The sequence below is a fragment of the Apiotrichum porosum genome (assembly GCF_003942205.1).
Source record: "Apiotrichum porosum strain DSM 27194 chromosome Unknown scaffold_2, whole genome shotgun sequence".
In the NCBI taxonomy this organism is placed as follows: domain Eukaryota; kingdom Fungi; phylum Basidiomycota; class Tremellomycetes; order Trichosporonales; family Trichosporonaceae; genus Apiotrichum; species Apiotrichum porosum.
In genome coordinates this window covers 2,449,847-2,468,486 of record NW_021167109.1, presented here as the reverse complement: position 1 = coordinate 2,468,486, position 18,640 = coordinate 2,449,847, and the positions used below count along the sequence as shown (strand labels likewise).

Genomic DNA, 18,640 nt, shown 5'->3' with positions numbered 1-18,640 from the left:
CTGCACTGTCTCCCTGCCTGCGTTGCCCCTGCTGCTGGGACGCACACTGCTTGGGCACGTTGGTTGGGACGCACAGTGACACTGTTGGGTGGCGGCGGCGGCGGCGGTCAAGTGCCAGGAAATCTACTTAGCGTACCCACCCACCACGACGCACGCCCCTGGGCTTACGTCCCCGTAGCGTAACCAACAGACATCACATGTCACAGTCCATTTCCAGCAATCATACCATATCACTATCGAAACACGACGACCACACCGTCGACTGTAAGCACACAAAAATATATATACCCCGCGTACGTCACACACCCAGCCATCCTTCCCACCCCCAGTCATGTTGGCCCCTTTGGCCTCGGAGAGCAGAGGCGATCACTCATCACTGAGCTCACTAAGCTCCGAGTCCTCGGCAGGCTGCTTGACCTTCTTCTTCTTGGCCTTGCGCGTGACGGCCTTCTTGGCCTTAGTCTGTAAATGTCAGCCCAGCGTCACTCACTAGCGTGCTGCCCCCCCCCACACCTGGAACGGAACGCAATCTAACTATAAACCTCTCTCTCTTCGACTTTCCCCGCAGTTTCCGTTCCTGTCTTGGCTTCCCTTTGACCTTTTGCCCCGCACTTTTGGGTGCACTCATTTTGACTCACCTTGGCATTACGCCTGCCTCCACGCCCCATCACCGCCTCGCCACCGCCGCCCTCGTCACCCTCCGCCGCATCCGACTCATTGGCAGCCACCTCGTCATCGTCCTCGTCTTCTCCACTGTCACTCTCGCTGTCCTCTCCATCCTCGTCATCCTCGTCGTCCTCGTCATCCGTGCGCGATGCACGACGCTTCTTGCGTGGCGCACGGGGCGCTCCTGCCGTGCGGGTCCGCTTGCGAGATTCACCCGACGTCTCGGCTGCCGCACGTCGCTTCGGGGCAAATGTCAGTCAGGTTCACTTTTTTTGTGTTTTTCACTTCCTTTTCGCGCCACCCAAAACAATCGTCTCAAAAAAAGGAGAGAGAGTCATGAGATGAGAGGGAATCGGCGAAAAATAAAAGGAGGCGATCGATCAGTCAACTCACTGAGCCAGGCACAGCCACACTCTTCTTGCCAAAGTTCTTTGCCCATACCGCCACCGATTCGCCAAGGTAGGTGCGCCCTGACACTTGGTGCGCGATAGCGGCCGACGGCAAGTTGAGGAAAATGTCCCTAGGAAGCTTGATTTTGCCAGGGTAAGGAGACAGTGGCCAAGAATTGCGCTGAGCACAGTTTCGCAAAATGATCTGGGACAGTTCACTGAGCTTGTAGAGGTTCTGGGTATGAGAGGCGGATGGTCAGGGCACATGCTTCAGATCTCTTGGCTGTCGTTGTTTTTTCCGCACACCACTCACGATTGTAGGCGATGACGCCTGGGGCGCAGACTCCTCGCCGGCTTCGTCGTCATCATCCTCGCCAGCCGGTTGTTTTGAATCTTCGAGTAGCAGCCGGAGCTTGTCCTCGTCCATTGTTTCACCTGCAACACACACCGTCTTGAGCTTGTTGGCGATAGTGTACAGTAGCGCAATGTTCTCGCGCTGCGCAATACACTCCACAAACAGCTCGATGAAGCGGGCCATGTCCTTGAGGTCCTCGGCATTCTTCCAGTCCAGGTCCGGGTGCTGGGTGAGGAGGTGGAGCAGGCGGGCAAGCGGCATTTCGACACGGTCAATGCGGTCTTCGGGCCGCAGGCGGTGGGCGGCCAGGATCACATGGCTCATGATGGTTCTAGCCTAGAGTCGGGTCAGTCATGTTGTGGGGCCCTAATACATACCAAGTTGATGTTGTCCGCCTCAGGGTCCTGAGCGACAAGGATGGGCAGAAGGTTCCACTTGGGCATCAGGCGCTGACCGGGGAGTACCTCGTGGAGCTTCTTCAGCATCCGGTGGCGAACGGTAAAGTTGACGTCTTGCATGGTAAACGCAATGTCGACAAAGTGAGGCGAGATCGCCTTGTCAAACACGCGGACACGGGCGAGCTTGACCATGCAAAGAGCTGCGCGCAGGCGCATGTGGCAACGAGCCTTTCCACTGGCAGGTTAGCGTGGGGACAGTGGACGAGTGTGACCTACCCCTCCATGGTCTCGTCGCTGACCTGACCATCATTCGTGAGGATCTGCGACAACAAGTTGAAGGTCGGCGCCACGAGGTCGAGTGCGTTGGCGTCTCGGGCCCAGCCGAGTGAGCGATGCGTGCAGACACGCAGGCCAATGAGCTTTGCGCGATCGAGCGTCTCCAGCTCCTCTTCCTCCACCCAACGGTCGTCGAGGTCCTCTTCCGAAGGCGAGCGACGCAGCATGACCTCGGACATGATATAGCCAATGATTTCGGCAGTCTTGGTCTCGAACGCCACAGCAGCCGAAAGGGCAAGTTCCTGGCAAGAGCGCAGGAGCGGAAGAAGCTGTTCCTCGTCGCCGTCCTGGAGGGCCTTCCAAACGGACTGAGATGTCAGCGTCAGAAGTGTTGTCGGCAGCTTACAGAAACGAGATCGGTTGCAGCCTTGGAGTCGTTGCACGACGCAATGAAACGTGATGCAAACTTGGCCTGGCGCGGTGTACCCGACAGAGCGAGCTTCTTGGCACGCTCAATGGGCCGCTTATCCGATGGGCCGACCGACTTGTCCCACTTGCAGACGGCCGCAAGGGCCTGGAGGGCTACTTCGACGAGGAGGTCATTCTTCTTGTCGTTGATGACAATGACAAGCTCAGGGACGTGGTTCTTGTACATTGGCGCACACTCCTTTGAGATGAGCGAGAGGTAGCGAGCGCAGACGAGGTTGATCTTCTCGGGCAGAGGGCCCTCAGGCTTCTGCATGCGCTTGATGAAACCTGGGATGCTCGAGTGGTTGACGACGTTCCAAGCAGCCGCGTCAATGACCACGGTAAAGGTCTCCAAGATTGCAGTGTGAGATTGCTCGATGCGACGGAGCAGCTCGTTCTTGGACTTGACAATCATGCGGAGGTCGGACTGCGGGTCGACAAGGGCCTTGAACAGCTTGTACATGCGAGGCTCATTGGCGGCCGCAAACGCCTCCAAGTCCTTGCGGGCCTTGTCAGCGTCACCAAAGTTGAGGCGAACAATGGCGTCGATAACGTAGGCGAGATTGTCTTTGGCAGCCTGTCCCTCGGCGCCGTCTACAGCGCCCCCGTTGTTCTGCTCGCAAGTCGGGATGAACGCCCCGTATGGTGACATGCCCCTGCAAATGTTAGTTCTCATACCGGCGATCCAGTATCAACTTACTTGGCATAGCCGATCAGACCGGTCAGCTTGTCCAGGCCACGAAGGCCCGGGTCGTCCATGTGCGATGCTACCAGGAGAAAGTCGTCGACCCAAGCCTGCTCGTCATCAGGCTTGGTGGGGAGGGGAAGGATGTGCGTCTTGAACGCGACGATGATCTGGGACTTCATCTCGGCGGTACTACCGATGACGGCGATACGGCGAACCATCTCCTGGGGAATCCAGGCAAAGTGGTCAACAGCGTCTGCGTCGTTGGCCTCACTGGTGGGGTCAGAAAAAAGTGTAACCACGGGCAGACTCACATTTCAGATTTTGCCATTCCCCACAGCTTGGCGAGCGCGTTGATGGCCTCGGTACGGACAACCGCCTTCTTGTCACTCATGCGCAGGCCGATGGCAAGGAGCAGTGACTTGCTGACGTGATGAAGGACAGTCTCGTAGTCGAGCGAGCCGATAAGCCTGCAGACGGCAGCACGCACGCGCTCGTCCGCGTCCTGGATACGATCCTGAAGGACGGCTGTTGTGTCAGATCCTGCTTGAATAGCAAACACTCACGCTCCAGCTCCTTGCGCAACTCGGAGTGGTTGACAAGGATGGGACCAGCCGCTTCAACCCACGCCAGACGGACAGGCAGCGCCTTGTCCACATGACGACCAATCCATGAGCGCCAGGCAGATGGGAAGGCACGCGCAATGTCGACGACACCACTACCGAAGAGCGGACGCTCGCCAAACATGGAACCGAGGGTCTTGACCGAAATTTCACGGAGGGGTGTTTCGTCTGCTGCGCGAAGGTTCTCCTCGAGCAAGGGGATAATGTTGACGAGAAGGTTGGGTGCGTTGCGGAAGATGACGAGGAGTTGGTCGTTTGTCTCGGTGAGGGTACGCAGGTCCTCCGGGGAAGGGTCACGTCCGTGCTCGAGCTGAATGTCAGAGTACATCTGAGTTGTCAGTAAAGCCCAGACTACCGTGGCTCACTGTAAAGAGTGGTCGTGACAGCTTATTCACGCTGCGGTTGCAGACATCAACAATGAGCTGGAAGGAAGGGGAATCCGCCTTGCTTTCGGGTGTAAACTGGGCAAGGATGCAGTCCATGACCCCGGTGGGAACAGTCTCGCTCTCGTTGAGCACCTCGACGAGGATACTCGCCAGGTTGCGGATGAGGTTCTTGTTCATGTCGGTGCGGACAACCTCAACAAAGCTCTCAAAGTAGGTGGTGACGAGTTCTTCGGCGCCAGGAAGGTCGCAAATAAGCACCACAGACTTGATGCTGGCCAGGTTGTCAAGGAGGTAGCAGTACTCGGTGTAGTAAGGAATCTCCGTGATACGCGTGTTGAGTGTCGTCTGCTGGCTGTCCGAAGTGGCACTGTTTGCACCTCGCTTGCTGGGGGCAAGCGGGCGCGCACTACCGGTGGGAAGCTTGAGGTTTTGGGTGATCTGGACAACGAAGAACTGGAAGATGTCCCGGAGCTCGTCGGCGGTGAATGGCGCATCCGGCGCGTACAAGCGCAAAAGGTCGGCAAGGCAGCATGCTGCAAGGGCCTTGACACCGCGGCTGCGAGAGTGTCAGCAATGGTGTATAGGCTCTGGCCATCAGAAGCGTTGTCGCTGTGATGGGTCGGAGGGGAAGGTCGGCCTGCCTTCCTTGTCCCCGCTGGTCCCGTGCTTACTCCTTGTGGTGGAGGATGACGCTGTCGATGAGCTGTTTCCTCACAGCGTTCAGACTCTTCTTATCCGTCGCATCCTGTTCGAGGGCAGCAAGCTTTCCGTGCAGTGTCTGTGGGGAGAGGGAATCAGCACCTGGATGCATGGGATGGGATGGAATGCATGAGGGTGAGCGCGCGCGCACCTTGAGTCGCTTCAAAAGCGCGTCGGTTCCCGCGCCTTTGCCATTCTGCATGAGCTTCTCGTTGAATACGAGCTTGTGCATGGCTGCGGTACGTGTCGGCATCGTGGGCGAGGACGACGGTGCCGACGATGCGGGCTAGATGTGGTGTGTGAGGGGGCTGTGGGTGGCAGCGATGGGGATGGGAGAAAGGGTTGTGAAGCAAGGGCGAGGAGTCAGTTGACTGGACTGGGGTTGTGTTGATTTCAATGAAGGACGCGCCGCCCACAGGCGCGTGCGGAGGGTTAACGGGGGGTTTCGTTTAAATTGCGTCACAATAACAACGTCGCCTCACCACCTGATCCACGCGTCTGCTCAGTCGGTTTCTGTTGATCAACAACGTCTCAGTAGTCAGCAAGCGGTAACCGGAACATGGACGACAGCAGGCATGGACTCCTACCGCCGAGCACCACGCTCTCGCCTCCAGTTGCACCCATTCCATTAGGAACTTTACTGATGTCAAAGCTAATAAACGTAATCGTGCCTGGGAATTCTATTAAATGTGCCTGGCACAAGGCATGTCGTTTGCACGTCGAGTCCAGCCGTGTCCACGTCGTCCTTGCTCCGTGGCCACCTCAGGCGGCTGCTACTTTTGCCTGCACAGATGCATTGTACGGTCATTTACAGCGAGTCTAATGCTACTCCTTCTCGTACTCTTCCTATCCGTCGTCTGCGATGCTGCCCGCCGTCGTTGTTTACTCGTCCTTGTCAAAGTTTTCGTTACGCTTGACGAAGACAAAGCCCTCCAGTGTCTGAGAGAACGGGAAGTACTCGTTGGTCGCCATTTCGGCACGCTCCGTCGTGCCAACGCGCACGGGGGAGGTAAGGGTCTGGAAACCACTAATGGTCGAGCGGGTACCAGCCAAGCCCACTGTGTTGACCGCCTGTCCAACACGCATTGTCACGGGCTGCTCCTCGCCGTCCTCATTCAAAGTGATGAGGAACTGGGGGAACATGGCGAGGGCGATCCAGTACAGCTGCCAGTGGTGCTTGCCAAGGACAAACTCGTGCGAGTCTGTGCCGAACGAGACCAGGAGCGAAAGGAGACCGGCGACGGCGTTACCCGAGAGAATCTGGCGGTCGTGGAAGAAGGGGTTGATGCCGATGGTTCCCTTGCCCATGTGGACAAAGCCCTGGGCGATGCGGACCATGAACAGGCAGTCGGGCTCCTTGGCGTAGTACACAGCAAGGCCGCGGAGCATCTGGGCCAGACGGGCATTGTTGGTTCCGGCACCAACGATACCCATGGCAAAGATGGCGTTGACTGCGACGTCCAGGTCCGAGTCGTGCGAGTACTTTGACAGAGTGTCGAGGATGGTGAGCTGGGGGTTGGAAGCGGAGATCAGGGCGAGGGCGAGGGGCACAGCCTTGCGGATAATGGGGTCGCCGTAGGTCATGAGGTGCTGGAACTGGCGCAGAGCCATCTCCGCGCCAACATCCTCGCCCATGGCGACAAGAGCGATACCAATGACGGCCATAGCCTGATGCCTCATCGACTTGGGTGCCTCGGGCTCAGCGGGGGCGTCAGTCGAGGCGGTAGTCTCGCCAGAAGTGGCGGCGTCCATGTCGACGTCGCCCGCAGCCGTAGTGGCGGCGGCGGCGGCCTCGTCGGCGGCACCATCAACTTCAGGGGTTGCCTCGTCCTTGGGCTTGTCACTGTCAGTCTTGGCATGCTCGGCGCACAGGTGGAGCATCGACTGGATCTTGAGGACGTTGCCGGTAGCAGCGTACGAGCAGACCTCGACGAGGATCTCGGCGGAGCGGGCGACGGGGTGCTCGATAGCCTTGAGGGTCTCGATGGTGGCGTCGGCGGCATCCTGGCGACCGAGGAAAATGAGACCCAGAGCGAGGCCGAAGAACATGCCCCACTCGGAGTCAAGCTGGCTGTTCTCGCGCTCCATCAGGGTCTGGAGGATGATGCTGGCCACCTCGCCGTTACCCGAACCAACAAAGACAAAGGCAAGGGCGAGAGCGGCGTTGGCAGCGACGTCGATCGACGACGACTCGTCGGCAACGTAGGGGGCAAGACGCTCAACAATGTAAGGACGCTCCGAGCCGGCGTAGGCCATACCGATGGCATTGATGACGGCAATCTTAATTTCGGTGCTAGGGTTGTCGACGTGCTCCTCGAGAAGGGCCCATGCCATGTCGGGCTGGGTGCGGATGCTCGAGTAGAGGACACCAATGGCCAAAAAGGCGCCGGCCTTGATGTGCTCCTCGGGCGAGTAGGTGTACTTGTCAATGTGGTCGATGCCGCCCTCGTGGTCCCAAAGAAGCGACATGCCAACACTGGCCGTAGCGCTCATCATGCCGCGGTCCTTGTTCTTGTAGATGAAGCTCTGGCCCTCCTCGGCCTGGACAATCATCTTTTCGTTACCAAAGCCCGCGTTGACGAAGGCATTGACAAACGTCGACGCCAGGTTGTCACGCGCAGAGTTGTAGTGAACAGCTGTAGACCGCGACTCGAGGTGGGTCTTGTAAATGTCCTCTGGGGTACGCGCATCCTCAACACCGACAGCCTTGCCGAAGTTCTTGAAATGCGTCGACAGGTTGTGGTTGCCCAGGCACTCGGCAAGTTCGGTGCTGAGCTCGGGAGGGGGCGCTCCCCACTCGTCGCCCTCGTCGTTCTCGGGCTCCATGGTGTCCGGGGTGTGGACCCAGTGGACAGGAATGTTGGCACGGGCAATGAGGAACGCGAGCTGCTTCTTCATGACGGGGTTCGCCGGGGCCTCAAAGTACTTGCGCACGAGTTTCCTGTCGTGCAACCTGATGGCCAGGGCGAGGGCCTCGGGGAGACGGTCGTGCTTGGCGTAGATGGCGGCAGCGGTGCGGAGGAAAACATCATCATCTGGGGGAACAAGGAGGGGGACGCAGCTGGGACGCTGTCAGTTGATGGCATCACCATTAGTCGACACTCACCTGACCATGTACTGGCAGACACGCGGGTAGGTCTTGTCATCGACCTTGTCGGTGAGGACCTCGATGCACTCGAGCTCGAGCAAAAGGTCGACAGCGTCAACCTCGGCGTTGTGCTTGAGGAAGAAATCGACAAGCTCGAGACCAAGCGAACGCAGCTGCTCGACGGTATAGTTGCGGCTGGGCTGCTCCTCGGTCTTGACGTCCGCCTTGTCGCCAGACGCAGCAACGACAGCGCCGTTGGCAGCAGCAGGCTCCTCGTCGTCCTCGGCGCCCTCGACAAGACCGACATACTCCTCTCCGAGCTCGGCAGCCAAGTGCCGCACGTACTCGTGTCCCCAAGTACCGGGCGACTCGTCCGAGCCGGAAATCAGGCGGTAGTAGAGGGTGTCACGCTTGCCAGTGTCCGAGTACGTCATGGCCAGGACCGAAAGGATGGAAGCGAGCAGAGCGCGCTGCTCCTTGAGGTCCGCGGACCAGCTGTCGCGGATCTTGCCCATCTCCTCGTAGTGTGGTCGCAGGAACTTGAGCGGCTTGGGCACGCTGGTCATCGAGCTAGTCGACGTGCGGATCAACGTGCGGAGCGACTCGAGCGCGGGCAGGTAGAGCGCAGTGTCGGGCTCCTGGAGTTCGTGTCAGTTGAGCTCTTGACAATAACCCGTGCTAGCTCTCCATGACTCACCTTGAGACGTTCAACAAGCATTTCGAGCTCGCTCTGGAGCGCAAGGTCCTCCTCGGACTGTAAGGGGCACAGTTAGCAAATGCTGATGTCGCAACCAGCTCGGCTCAACCCACAATATCAGGCAGGTCCGCATCCTTCTCCGCCAGCTTTCCCTTGTCGTGCTTGGGCTTGTCGTCCTCCTTCTTCTCGGGGTCCTCAGACGGCACCATGATCGTGGCCACCTTGGGATCACGCTCGTCCATGGCTGTAGTCGCCGCGTCGGGCTGGGGTTGGAGGGGTGGTTGTAGGGGGCTCTGTGAGAGGGAGAGCTAGCAAAGGCGTCTCTAGTGGAAGTGGCCTTGCTGGCTCGTGCGAGTGATGCTGTTGGTAGGGGAGGGGATGTAGTGGAAAGTGTGTAGTTGGTCACCACTGACTGATCTTGGACGACGCTGACCCAAGCACACACCAGCAGACACCACCACACTCAATGACGGAACGCGCGTCGACAAGCCAGCCAAAGCCACGTGGCCGGAATTACCGCCAGTGTGGCAGTGTGCAGGCGGGACTCCACAAGTCTACAGGTGGAGGCAGTCCGAGCATGTACATTCTCGCCCATTCGATGCATAGGGTGAAGCGGCAAGGGGACAGCAGTGGCCAGCCGTGTTGGCACGTCGTCATGGAGGTGTTGATTACATGCAAGGGTGTGAGTGGTGTCTCTAAAATGTCTACCAAAGTCGAGATGGAATGGCTCGACGGATTTGTTCCTTCAGACCAGATAAGGAATACGCCTGCAGATATACTACTTCACAGGCGGGGGCGTCTCACAACAGTAAACAACCCACGCACTAGCCTCTCCCTGTGCGCACTGCCCAGTGTGCGAGCCGTGAGCTGCACCATGGGCCGTTGCACTGGCACAGACGCAGTACTCAGCCTCCTCACTTGAGCGCCGCCCATCATGAACGCTGATGATGGCTGCTGAACAGCCCCAGCGTTGCGCGTGACGGGGTGCATAATATCAGATAACCTTCTATCTACGTCAGGATCAGGACCGATTACATCTACTGGACCCACGACTGGGCGGCGGGGCCGGGGGTAGGGTCGATCGCGCGGGTCGCGTCCTGGTAGTAGGCAACGACCTCGGGGGTGACCTGGGCGCGGCGCTGGGAGAGATGTCAGTTGACACGCAAAAAAACATGACTGAGTCAACTTACCTCCTGGAAAGTGCCGACAACATCCTGGAGCTTGGCAATGCACTCGTCCTTGAGCTGGACGGTGCTGAGAGTACCGGCGCGGTACTCCTGTGAAAAGTGTCAGCTGAATGTCTCTGTCTGCAACGATTCCACTTACGTCGGCAAGACGCTGCATCTTGGCGTCGTCTTCCTCAAAGTACGACAGGTAGAGGTAGGCAATGTCGACATCGGGGTTGCCACCGTTCTGCTGGTGGAGCTCCTGGGTAGCACCACCGCCGGAGAACGCGTGCTTGCGGATCTTGTTCTTGATGACGTTGGGAGTGTCGGTGAGGGTAATGTTCGACGAGGGGATGGAAGCCGACATCTTGGTGCCCGCACCCTGGAGAGCCGGGAGGAACTTTGCGTGGAGAAGAGCAGGCTTCTTGTACTTGAGCCTGTCGGCCGAGTCACGGCAGAGGAGGAAGTAGGGGTCCTGGTCGATGGCGCAGGGGATGAGTGCGGGGATGTCGGTACGGGTACCAAAGATCTGCGGGAACGAGTTGCAGAAGGAAGGAGTCGACTGGACAGCGGCGAAGTGCATCATGCCGACGTTGGACGAGTCATCAAAGCCAAACACACCGCGGATCTGGGTGACGGTCAAGGTCTTGGCCATGAGGACGACGTTGCGGTAAAACTGGCCGCCCACAAAGTCGAGGTCCGAGAAGATGAAGGTCTTTTCCTTCTTGAAGCCACAGGCAATAATGTCGGCAATGTTGGCCTGACCCATCTCGTGGTACTTGTCGAGGATCCAGTAGGGCGACTTCTTGTCCTGAGGGTTCTTCTTGAGCATGGCCTGCTGAGCCTTGGCGTCACGGTTGAGCAGGTACTTTTCGTCATCGGTGACCTGGATCACACACGGCACGTCAAAGACCTCCTGGAGCCAGGCGGTGAAGAGGAATGGGATAAGGTGACCCATGTGCATCGAGTCGGACGAAGGACCACGGCCAGTGTAGAGGTAGAAGGGCTGCTTGGCCTCGTAGAGGTCGAGGATCTTGTCGAACTCGCGGTGGGTGTAGAAAGTACCGCGGCGGAGAAGGGGGTGGGGCTTACGGCCAGTAAGGCGCTCAAAGCGCTCGAGCAGCTCGGGCTGAATCTTGGTAGCGCCAAAACGGTTGGCGAGCTTGTCGTAGTCACTGCGGAAACGTGTGAGTCACCAGGCGCGAATGTTCCAACACAACACTCACATTCCAATCTCCTTGCCGTCCTCGTCAACGCCGCCCTGCACGTCAAAGGGGTTGATCATCTGCTCCTTGGCAGCGCCCTTGGTTGTGGCCGCAGGGGCAGGGGCAGCAGCAGCAGCAGCAGGAGCAGGAGCAACAGGGGCAGGCGGCTTCACCTCACTGAGATAAAAGTCAGCAAACAGAAACGCCTCCCAGTTCGTTGCCCCAGTTCCCAACACACTCACGCAGAACGGCTCTCACGACGGAAGTGAGCAAGCGTGGGGCTCTTGACGGCCTCGGGGACGTCATCGGCGAGCTGAACCTTTTCCCAGTCGTCGGCATTGACACCGCGGGACGTGGACGACTCGGTATCGTCGGGGCCAAAGATGCGCTCGGGCTGGGGGAGGTTCATCTTGGAGAGCTGCTCAGACAGGTCCTGGCTCTGGCTCTCGGAGCGGCGGTGGGCACTGGCCTTGGAGAGGGCCTCTGGCTCGGGGAGGTTGAGGTTCGAGAGAGCGGCGGTCAAGTCGCGGCCATCACGGCCTGCAGGCCTGGACGCGCCCTGTTGGGAAGAGAGGCCGAGGCGCTCGGGTCCCGGGAGGTCGAGCTGGGAGAACTGCTTGGCAATAGCATTGGGGGTAATCTGACCCGGGCGCAGTGGCTCGTCGTCACCGAGGTTGGCGGGCATGGTGGAGTAGAGTAGTTGGGATGAAAGGAGAGAAAGCGGTCTGCACCATGACATTGAATCGAGTCCACACATCCACAAGACGTTGTCGAGGGGGGGCCGGATAAACAACGTGCAATGGCGGGCCCAGTGGCTGCACGTGTCCGCCCGCGCTCACGCGCTCACGCGCTCATTGCCGGCCGCCCAGCCAAACGTCGACGTCCACCTCCATTCAACAACACCTGCAACACTTCTACCTCATCGCCGTACACCACCATGTTCGCAGACGAGATAGCCACCATTCGCAAACTGGGCGTCACAGGAGTACGTATATCGCTGGCGCGCGCGGGACACCATCCCGCAGCTCCCAACTGCCGTCCACCGCAGCGGATGTCGTGGCCGCGCCCCAGACGACACGTTGCTGACCTCCACCGCAGGTCCTGTACCAGCTCTACAACTTTCTCAATGTCGTCGCATCGGGACTGGTGATGTGGAAGGCGCTCTGCCTCGTCACCAACTCGGAGTCCCCCGTCGTGGTGGTGCTTTCGTACGTCGTCTCGCACCGTGGGGCCAGAATCACTCGTACCCTCCGTTCATTACCCCCACAACTCCACACACTGCATCAGGGTTAGAAGCTGACCCAACTTCCCCAGGGGTTCGATGGAGCCTGCCTTCTACCGTGGCGACATCCTCTTCCTCGCCAACCCACCCAACGCAATCTATGACATTGGAGACATCACAGTGTACAAAGTGTGCGTACAAGCCATCCAATGGTTTGACACAGTGGCGCTACCCCAGACGGGCCCATGCGTCTGCCACAACCAGCCAGGCTGAAGCTGTCCCGTTGCTGACACCATCCCCGCAGTCCGGGCGACGAGGCAGGTACTCCCATCGTGCACCGCGTGATCGCGTCGCACATCACGTAGGTTGATGTGTCTGCAGTGTGGAATGGAGGTGCTGACGACGGTCTCAAGGAACACGACCCAGCTGCTGTTGACAAAGGGTGACGCCAACCCCTGGGACGACTACTCGCTGTACCGCGGCCCCGAGTGGCTGGACTCGCATCAAGTGGTTGGCAGGGTTAAGGGGTGAGTGCAGTGTGGTGGGAAGCTCGCACCTACTCGCTCTTGGGTTACTTGCATTTGCTGAAAAGGGGGTGGTGCTACAAACGACGGTTGCTGATCTGAACCCAGCTTCCTGCCATACCTTGGCTACGTCACGATCGCCATTGTGAGTTCACATGAATATCTGTTGCACACAGATATAGAGTGTGAAGAGAGACGCTTGCTGATACCTAAAAGAACGACTTCCCCCAGTTCAAGTATGCGTTGCTTGGCAGTGTTGGCCTGTACCTCCTTGTATCCAAGGACCACTCGTAGAGAGATCTTCCCTCATGTATCGTATCAGCATTTCCTACCAGCAGAACCAGGATGTCACGAGGCGGCAGGGAGAGTGTGCTGCTATCGAAACGCGTAGTGCGTGAACAGGCGCTGGGCATTCACACGTCGTTGACGTTGGATGATTTTGGGCGTGGACGCGTTTGCCACCTAAGGAGTCACTATAGTGCCTGCCAGGTCCACGTTGGGTGTGTTTGTGCCCGCCGCCGTCCACCCTTTTGCCGTCCTTTAACCTTGTACTCTTTCCATCCACTACCCGCCCAACTCATTCTCAACGCACATACAAAGCACGCACCGCTGCTTGTGCTCAACACATCCCTCATACAACACACTGCATAGCATAGACAGCCCGTCCCCCGTTTCCCGCAATCCCCCCAAGCCGGCTTAAACCCACTAGAGCCATGCCGAGGTGCGCCTTCTCCCCCATTCCCCCTTGCTCGGTTCCCCACCGCCAAATACCCTCGCGTTGCAATGTCGCACAGCAACCATAACCATGGCTCACACACGCAGCCGTAGCACGACAGACCAGACGCTCGAGCAACAGAACGACGAGGAGCTCTCGGCGCTCCACGGCAAGATCAAGGCGCTTCGCTCGGTGCGTACATGGCCCACCGGCGGCCGTGCGGGGATGGTCCCGGCGCGCACACCGAGGGCCTCGCAGGCATCTTGCGCGTCGCGAGAACTGTCGTACTGCTCTGAAAGGGGGGGACTTGTAGCTGACAGGACAGGTCACGATTGACATTCTGGACGACTCGTCGAGGCAAAATGACCAGGTAAGGCGCAGGTGATGGGAGCCATAGCTGACGTGCCCAGCTTGACCGGACAGTACGTGTCTCCCCACCCCTCCTCGCATCATCCTCCGTGTGTGCAACCGCTTGAGCAGGCTGCAACTCTTCTGAAAAGTTTGGGAAAGCTGAGCAGCTTGCTCCGTTGGAAAGGAAACCTTATGATGCCGCTGTGCTGGGTGGTGTGGTGGAGAGACGAGGCTCAGCTCACACACGCGCGCAGGGAAACACCTTTACATCGTTCGCCAACAGCCTGTTCTCGACTTCGCGCCACCACTCGCGCTCGATGGCGGCCAACTCGACGCTGCGACAGTACCGCACCATTGCGTACGTTGTCGCCGGCGTCGTGTTCATCTGGCTCCTCTTCAAGGTCTGGCCGTCGGGCAGTGCCCCGCCTCCCATCGAGGACGCCCTCTAAGGCCCACGTTCGCAGCAGTTGACTCTATCCCGGTACAGCGTAGCGGACGGTAGATTACGATGAGAGAGAGCGAGAGAGACAATGGAGACGAATACGACGACGAGGGTGTAGATATTCGGGTCGTGTGAGGGCCTCACGAGCAGGAGCTCGGCTGGTGAGAAACGGCCCGGCGGCAGCAACGGGCATTCGGCACCTCTGGCCTCTGGAAGCTCTCCAGAGTGTCACTGGTGAGAGCGCACCACCTTTTGTATACCAACTGCAAACTAGATGTATAGGATGACGAGTTGCGTTGCATGTGTCGCAGCAGCGATGAGGGCCCCGGTTGAGCGGATCTGCCAGAGCGGAGCCATTGCTCTGGTCTCGGCGACAGTGTCGTTCGATGGTGTGGGGGTGGGCGGTGGTGCCGGCTGTTGACTGGGAACATGCCCTGAGAGCCCGCTGGCGCACAGGCCCGGGCCGGCGGTTCAACGACACCTTCCACATCTCTCTCCCATCTCTTGTTCCATACAACACTCACTCGCCATCTGTCCTCGCTTCTCCTACACGCAGCCCACCCGCCCGCATCTCCTCTCCACCACACTCGCCACCCCGCGCGTGACCCTCGTCGTCGACTGGCTCCATCGCTCTCGGCTCACTAAAAACCCCACACCGGCTCATTCTCCTCCCAAACCCCTCTCACCTAATCCTCCCCTCCGCCCACCATGTCCAACGCTGCTCCCACTCACGAGTCGTATCTTGTCGTCGGCGGCTGCGGCTTCCTCGGAAGGCACATTGTCGAGGCGCTGCTCGGCCGTGGAGAGACCAACGTTGCCGTGTTCGACCTTGTCCAGCGTCACTTTGACTCGAACGTGACCTTCTACATTGGCGACATTTCCAAGATTGAGGACGTGTCCAACGCTGTGGTCAAGGTGGGTGACAGAGCGTCATCTCCAAAAGTGTATGAAAGCAGAAACTGACTTTCTCAGTCGGGTGCCCAGATCGTGATCCACACTGCGTCGCCGACCCACGGTCTCGGCAAGGACATTTACGAGAAGGTCAATGTTACGGGTACCGAGAACGTGATTGAGGCGTGCACCAAGGCGGGTGTCCCCAAGCTCGTGTACACGTCGTCGGCGGGTGTCATCTACTCTGGTCAGGAGAACCTCGTCGACGCCGACGAGCGTATCCCCTACCCCAAGGTGGCTCTGGATGCGTACAACGACACCAAGGCGCGTGCCGAGGAGCTTGTTCTTGCTGCCAACGGCAAGGACGGCCTCCTCACCTGCGCTCTCCGCCCCAGCGGTATCTTTGGCCCTGGTGACCGCCAGGCCATCTCTGGCTTCCACTCGGTCATCAAGAATGGCCAGACCAAGTTCCAGATTGGCTCCAACGAAAACCTCTTCGACTGGACATATGTCGGCAACGTCGCCCACGCCCACCTCTTGGCCGCCGACAAGCTGGCGACGGCCTACCCCATCGCGGGGCTGCATGAGCCCCTCCCCGAGGTCGACCTCAGCCTCGGCCACCACCGTATCCCCACCTCGCACGCCCACCCTCTCGGCCCCAAGACCAACCCTACGGACGAGGAGAAGGCGATTGCCGCCCGCTTCGAGAGCGACGAGATCGACCCCTCGGACCTGCGCCCCGTCCTCCGTTCCAAGATGGACCAGTTCTGCGACCTCGCCGATGGAGCCGAGACCGAGTCGGCCCCCGTCGCTGGCCAGGCCTTCTTCATCAACAACTGCGAGCCCGTCAACTTCTGGGACTGGACCCGCGCCGTGTGGCGCGAGCTCGGCCACACCCCGGCATACACCATCACCCTGCCCACTGGTGTCGGTCTCGTCCTCGCCACCCTCGCCGAGATGTTCAGCAAGGTCACAGGCCGCGAGCCGGGCTTCACCCGCTTCCGCGTCACCTTTGCCACCCAGCAGCGTTACTACGACTCGGAGCGTGCCCGCCGTCTGCTCGGCTACACGCCCCTGGTCGGCATCACCGAGGGCCTCGAGCGCTGGACCGAGTGGTACAAGGGCGAGCTGTCCAAGCAGGAGGCCGCCAAGTGAGAAAAAAACGCAGACAAGGGCCCCCCTCCCCCCGTTTTATTGTCGTCGGCTGGTGCTCGGGCGCGCGCGCATGTGGACTCGTTTGGCATTTGGTAATTGAACAGTGTTCTCGGTGAGATGCAGTGTAATAAATCTTGTGACCAGGGTGGAGCAGGAGCAAACGGGGTCGGCGACAGCGCTGCGTGAATACTGACGGCCATTATGAGGCCCAGCGGAGCGGGCGCGGAAGTCAATGCCCACTTGCCCAGCGGCAGTAGGGACGAATGAGCCAGACATTGTGCCCAGTCCTGCAGACCTTTGCTGACCCACTGCGCCGGATGTCACAACTGGTGCCACAGGTAACAGTGCAACAAGCCTTCTGTCACTTGACGAGCGTCAAGGTCCTGCAGTAGCCCAAGCGCCGGTGGCGATGTGTCCCCGCCTTCCTGCGACCCGCTGGTTCAAGAACATGACAACATCGTATATACATGCGCACACGAAACGCACCATGCGGTAGGCTACAATTTCTTCACTCTCAGACGCCTCCCTTGCCAAACCACGGGGCAACTTCTTCGGGGTCAAACACCCCCTCCCACTCTTCCTCTTCGAGGTACTCGCGCATCGTGAGGAACTGGACGCGCTCCAGGATCTTGAGGCGTTCTTCAGGCCGACTGACGACCCTGTACACCATCTCCTTGAAGAGGCAGTTGACCAGGTCTTCCATGGGGTGCGTAAAGGTCTTGGAATTGCGTTCGACGGGGGTGAGGCTGCCGGAATTGACGAGGTTGATCTTAATGTTGGGCCGGACAGCGATGGGGCCCAGGGACGAGGTGGTCTCGCCACATGCGAACGCGGCCAGGTCCTTGATCACCGTTCCTACCCAGGAGCGCTCGAGGTTGATGGTCTCCTTGAGGACACTGTGCTCGACATGGTTGGACATGATCCACTCGCGATCTGGGACAGCGGGTCCGTCGGGGAAGTAGAGGACGGGACGGGGACGCCACTTGAAGTCGGGGCCGGGCGTCTCGAACACGATCGTAAACGTCGAGGCGGACAGTGGGACCGACTCGACGAGGCCCGGGACACCGCATCCCATGACAATGCCTCCGAGGTGGCCGGCCTGGATGTTATCCGGAGTAACGACACAAACATAGTCCTCAACCTTAGAGAGCAGGAGCGTCGTGAACAGAGGTGGCACCTTGTCGTACACAAGAGGAGCACCACGAACGACAAGGGTACGTGGCCTCAGGTGGCTGAGGACGTTGCAAGGCAACCCGTGCTGGATGTGAAAGTCTCGATGGCCAACGCCGTCAGTGAGGACGACGCGGACCATCTTCAAGTAGGCCATGGGCGGGAAACTCGGAGAACCAGAGCCGGGTGGACAGCATGTTGCGATCGAGTGCGCATGGATGTCGAGGTGCTGGACATACTTGGCCAGGTAGGCGCGCTTCTGGTGGTTGGGGAGCTTCTTCTTTTTATCGCTGAAAGGGTCCTTGACGGGCTTGTCCACAAGCGAGGGCCACAAGGTGTTTCGCGGGAGGACCAGATGGGAGTAGAGCTTCTTGATGGCAAACGTGTGGAAGAACTTGTTCGCCCTGAGGCTGACGACGAGACTGCTGCGAGGCAGCTCCGCGTAGATCATGTGGAGCAGCTCGAGAGGGAGAACGGGGGCTAGCCCCGGTGGTGTGCGTGATCTACTCGCTCCGTTGGACGTTGTGAACGTGGTGGAAGACGTCTTGGCCCATCCGGGAGCGTCTGGAGTGACATAGTCATCCATGTTCTTCAGGAGGTTGGGCATGGTGCCGAGACTCGGCAGCCTTGGAGGCAGGCGGCCGCCGATGGATGGAGGATGGAGGGTCGCGTCGGCTTCGAGGAAGATGGAGCTGTTGGCAGTGTAATACTGCGACTTGAGAGAATCTGCATGGTTAGGACAAAACAAGGAGAAGCAACCACTCACCATAAGATGGTGATTCCGAGAGGTGATTGATGGGTGCTGCGAGTTCAAGCTTGTCGCTGCCGCCGTCGGTGTTTTGGTCGTCCTCCACTTTGACTTTGACAGAGGGTCTGTGCGCATCATCCGCATCCGCATCGCTCCTTGCCCGCTTGCGTGGACGCATACAGCTGATCGCACTTCCCTGGTGGATTAGAGACATGTATCGGTGGTGTACCTTGCTTACCATGGGTGAGGGTTGTCGAGGATGAGACATTGTGCAAAGGCGAAAGCAAAGACGGCTAACGGAGGAAGGAAAGGAGGGGTAGG

The 18,640-nt window shown here is 59.1% G+C and overlaps 7 protein-coding genes across 7 annotated transcripts; 3 read left to right on the top strand and 4 right to left on the bottom strand.

Annotated features, from left to right (window-relative positions):
• Positions 1–366: 366 nt before the first annotated feature.
• On the bottom strand, positions 367–5,177 carry EHS24_004980 (uncharacterized protein; the record flags this gene model as incomplete). Its single annotated transcript, XM_028620522.1, has 13 exons — positions 367–462; positions 639–905; positions 1,060–1,290; positions 1,369–1,746; positions 1,788–2,043; positions 2,085–2,452; positions 2,491–3,208; positions 3,253–3,510; positions 3,552–3,765; positions 3,804–4,170; positions 4,226–4,802; positions 4,918–5,024; positions 5,097–5,177. The coding sequence occupies 13 exons, from the start codon at positions 5,175–5,177 to the stop codon at positions 367–369; spliced, it is 3,918 nt and encodes a 1,305-aa protein (XP_028479494.1).
• Positions 5,178–5,827: 650 nt separating this feature from the next.
• Positions 5,828–8,972, bottom strand: RPN1 (proteasome regulatory particle base subunit; the record flags this gene model as incomplete). Its single annotated transcript, XM_028620521.1, has 4 exons — positions 5,828–8,006; positions 8,052–8,671; positions 8,731–8,787; positions 8,844–8,972. The coding sequence occupies 4 exons, from the start codon at positions 8,970–8,972 to the stop codon at positions 5,828–5,830; spliced, it is 2,985 nt and encodes a 994-aa protein (XP_028479493.1).
• A 795-nt stretch (positions 8,973–9,767) lies between these two features.
• EHS24_004978 (uncharacterized protein) lies at positions 9,768–11,786 on the bottom strand (the record flags this gene model as incomplete). Its single annotated transcript, XM_028620520.1, has 5 exons — positions 9,768–9,869; positions 9,921–10,007; positions 10,057–11,071; positions 11,123–11,278; positions 11,344–11,786. 5 exons carry the CDS (start codon positions 11,784–11,786, stop codon positions 9,768–9,770), a joined length of 1,803 nt encoding a protein of 600 aa, XP_028479492.1.
• A 252-nt stretch (positions 11,787–12,038) lies between these two features.
• SEC11 (Signal peptidase complex catalytic subunit) lies at positions 12,039–13,141 on the top strand (the record flags this gene model as incomplete). The annotated part of the gene is made up of 7 exons (XM_028620519.1): positions 12,039–12,086; positions 12,200–12,309; positions 12,416–12,514; positions 12,628–12,684; positions 12,737–12,850; positions 12,956–12,992; positions 13,064–13,141. The coding sequence occupies 7 exons, from the start codon at positions 12,039–12,041 to the stop codon at positions 13,139–13,141; spliced, it is 543 nt and encodes a 180-aa protein (XP_028479491.1).
• A 511-nt stretch (positions 13,142–13,652) lies between these two features.
• On the top strand, positions 13,653–14,362 carry EHS24_004976 (uncharacterized protein; the record flags this gene model as incomplete). Its single annotated transcript, XM_028620518.1, has 4 exons — positions 13,653–13,754; positions 13,876–13,932; positions 13,973–13,984; positions 14,168–14,362. The coding sequence occupies 4 exons, from the start codon at positions 13,653–13,655 to the stop codon at positions 14,360–14,362; spliced, it is 366 nt and encodes a 121-aa protein (XP_028479490.1).
• A 701-nt stretch (positions 14,363–15,063) lies between these two features.
• ERG26 (erg26, C-3 sterol dehydrogenase) lies at positions 15,064–16,401 on the top strand (the record flags this gene model as incomplete). The annotated part of the gene is made up of 2 exons (XM_028620517.1): positions 15,064–15,270; positions 15,328–16,401. The coding sequence occupies 2 exons, from the start codon at positions 15,064–15,066 to the stop codon at positions 16,399–16,401; spliced, it is 1,281 nt and encodes a 426-aa protein (XP_028479489.1).
• Positions 16,402–16,915: 514 nt separating this feature from the next.
• EHS24_004974 (uncharacterized protein) lies at positions 16,916–18,587 on the bottom strand (the record flags this gene model as incomplete). Its single annotated transcript, XM_028620516.1, has 3 exons — positions 16,916–18,297; positions 18,338–18,515; positions 18,558–18,587. The coding sequence occupies 3 exons, from the start codon at positions 18,585–18,587 to the stop codon at positions 16,916–16,918; spliced, it is 1,590 nt and encodes a 529-aa protein (XP_028479488.1).
• Between the last annotated feature and the right edge of the window lie 53 nt (positions 18,588–18,640).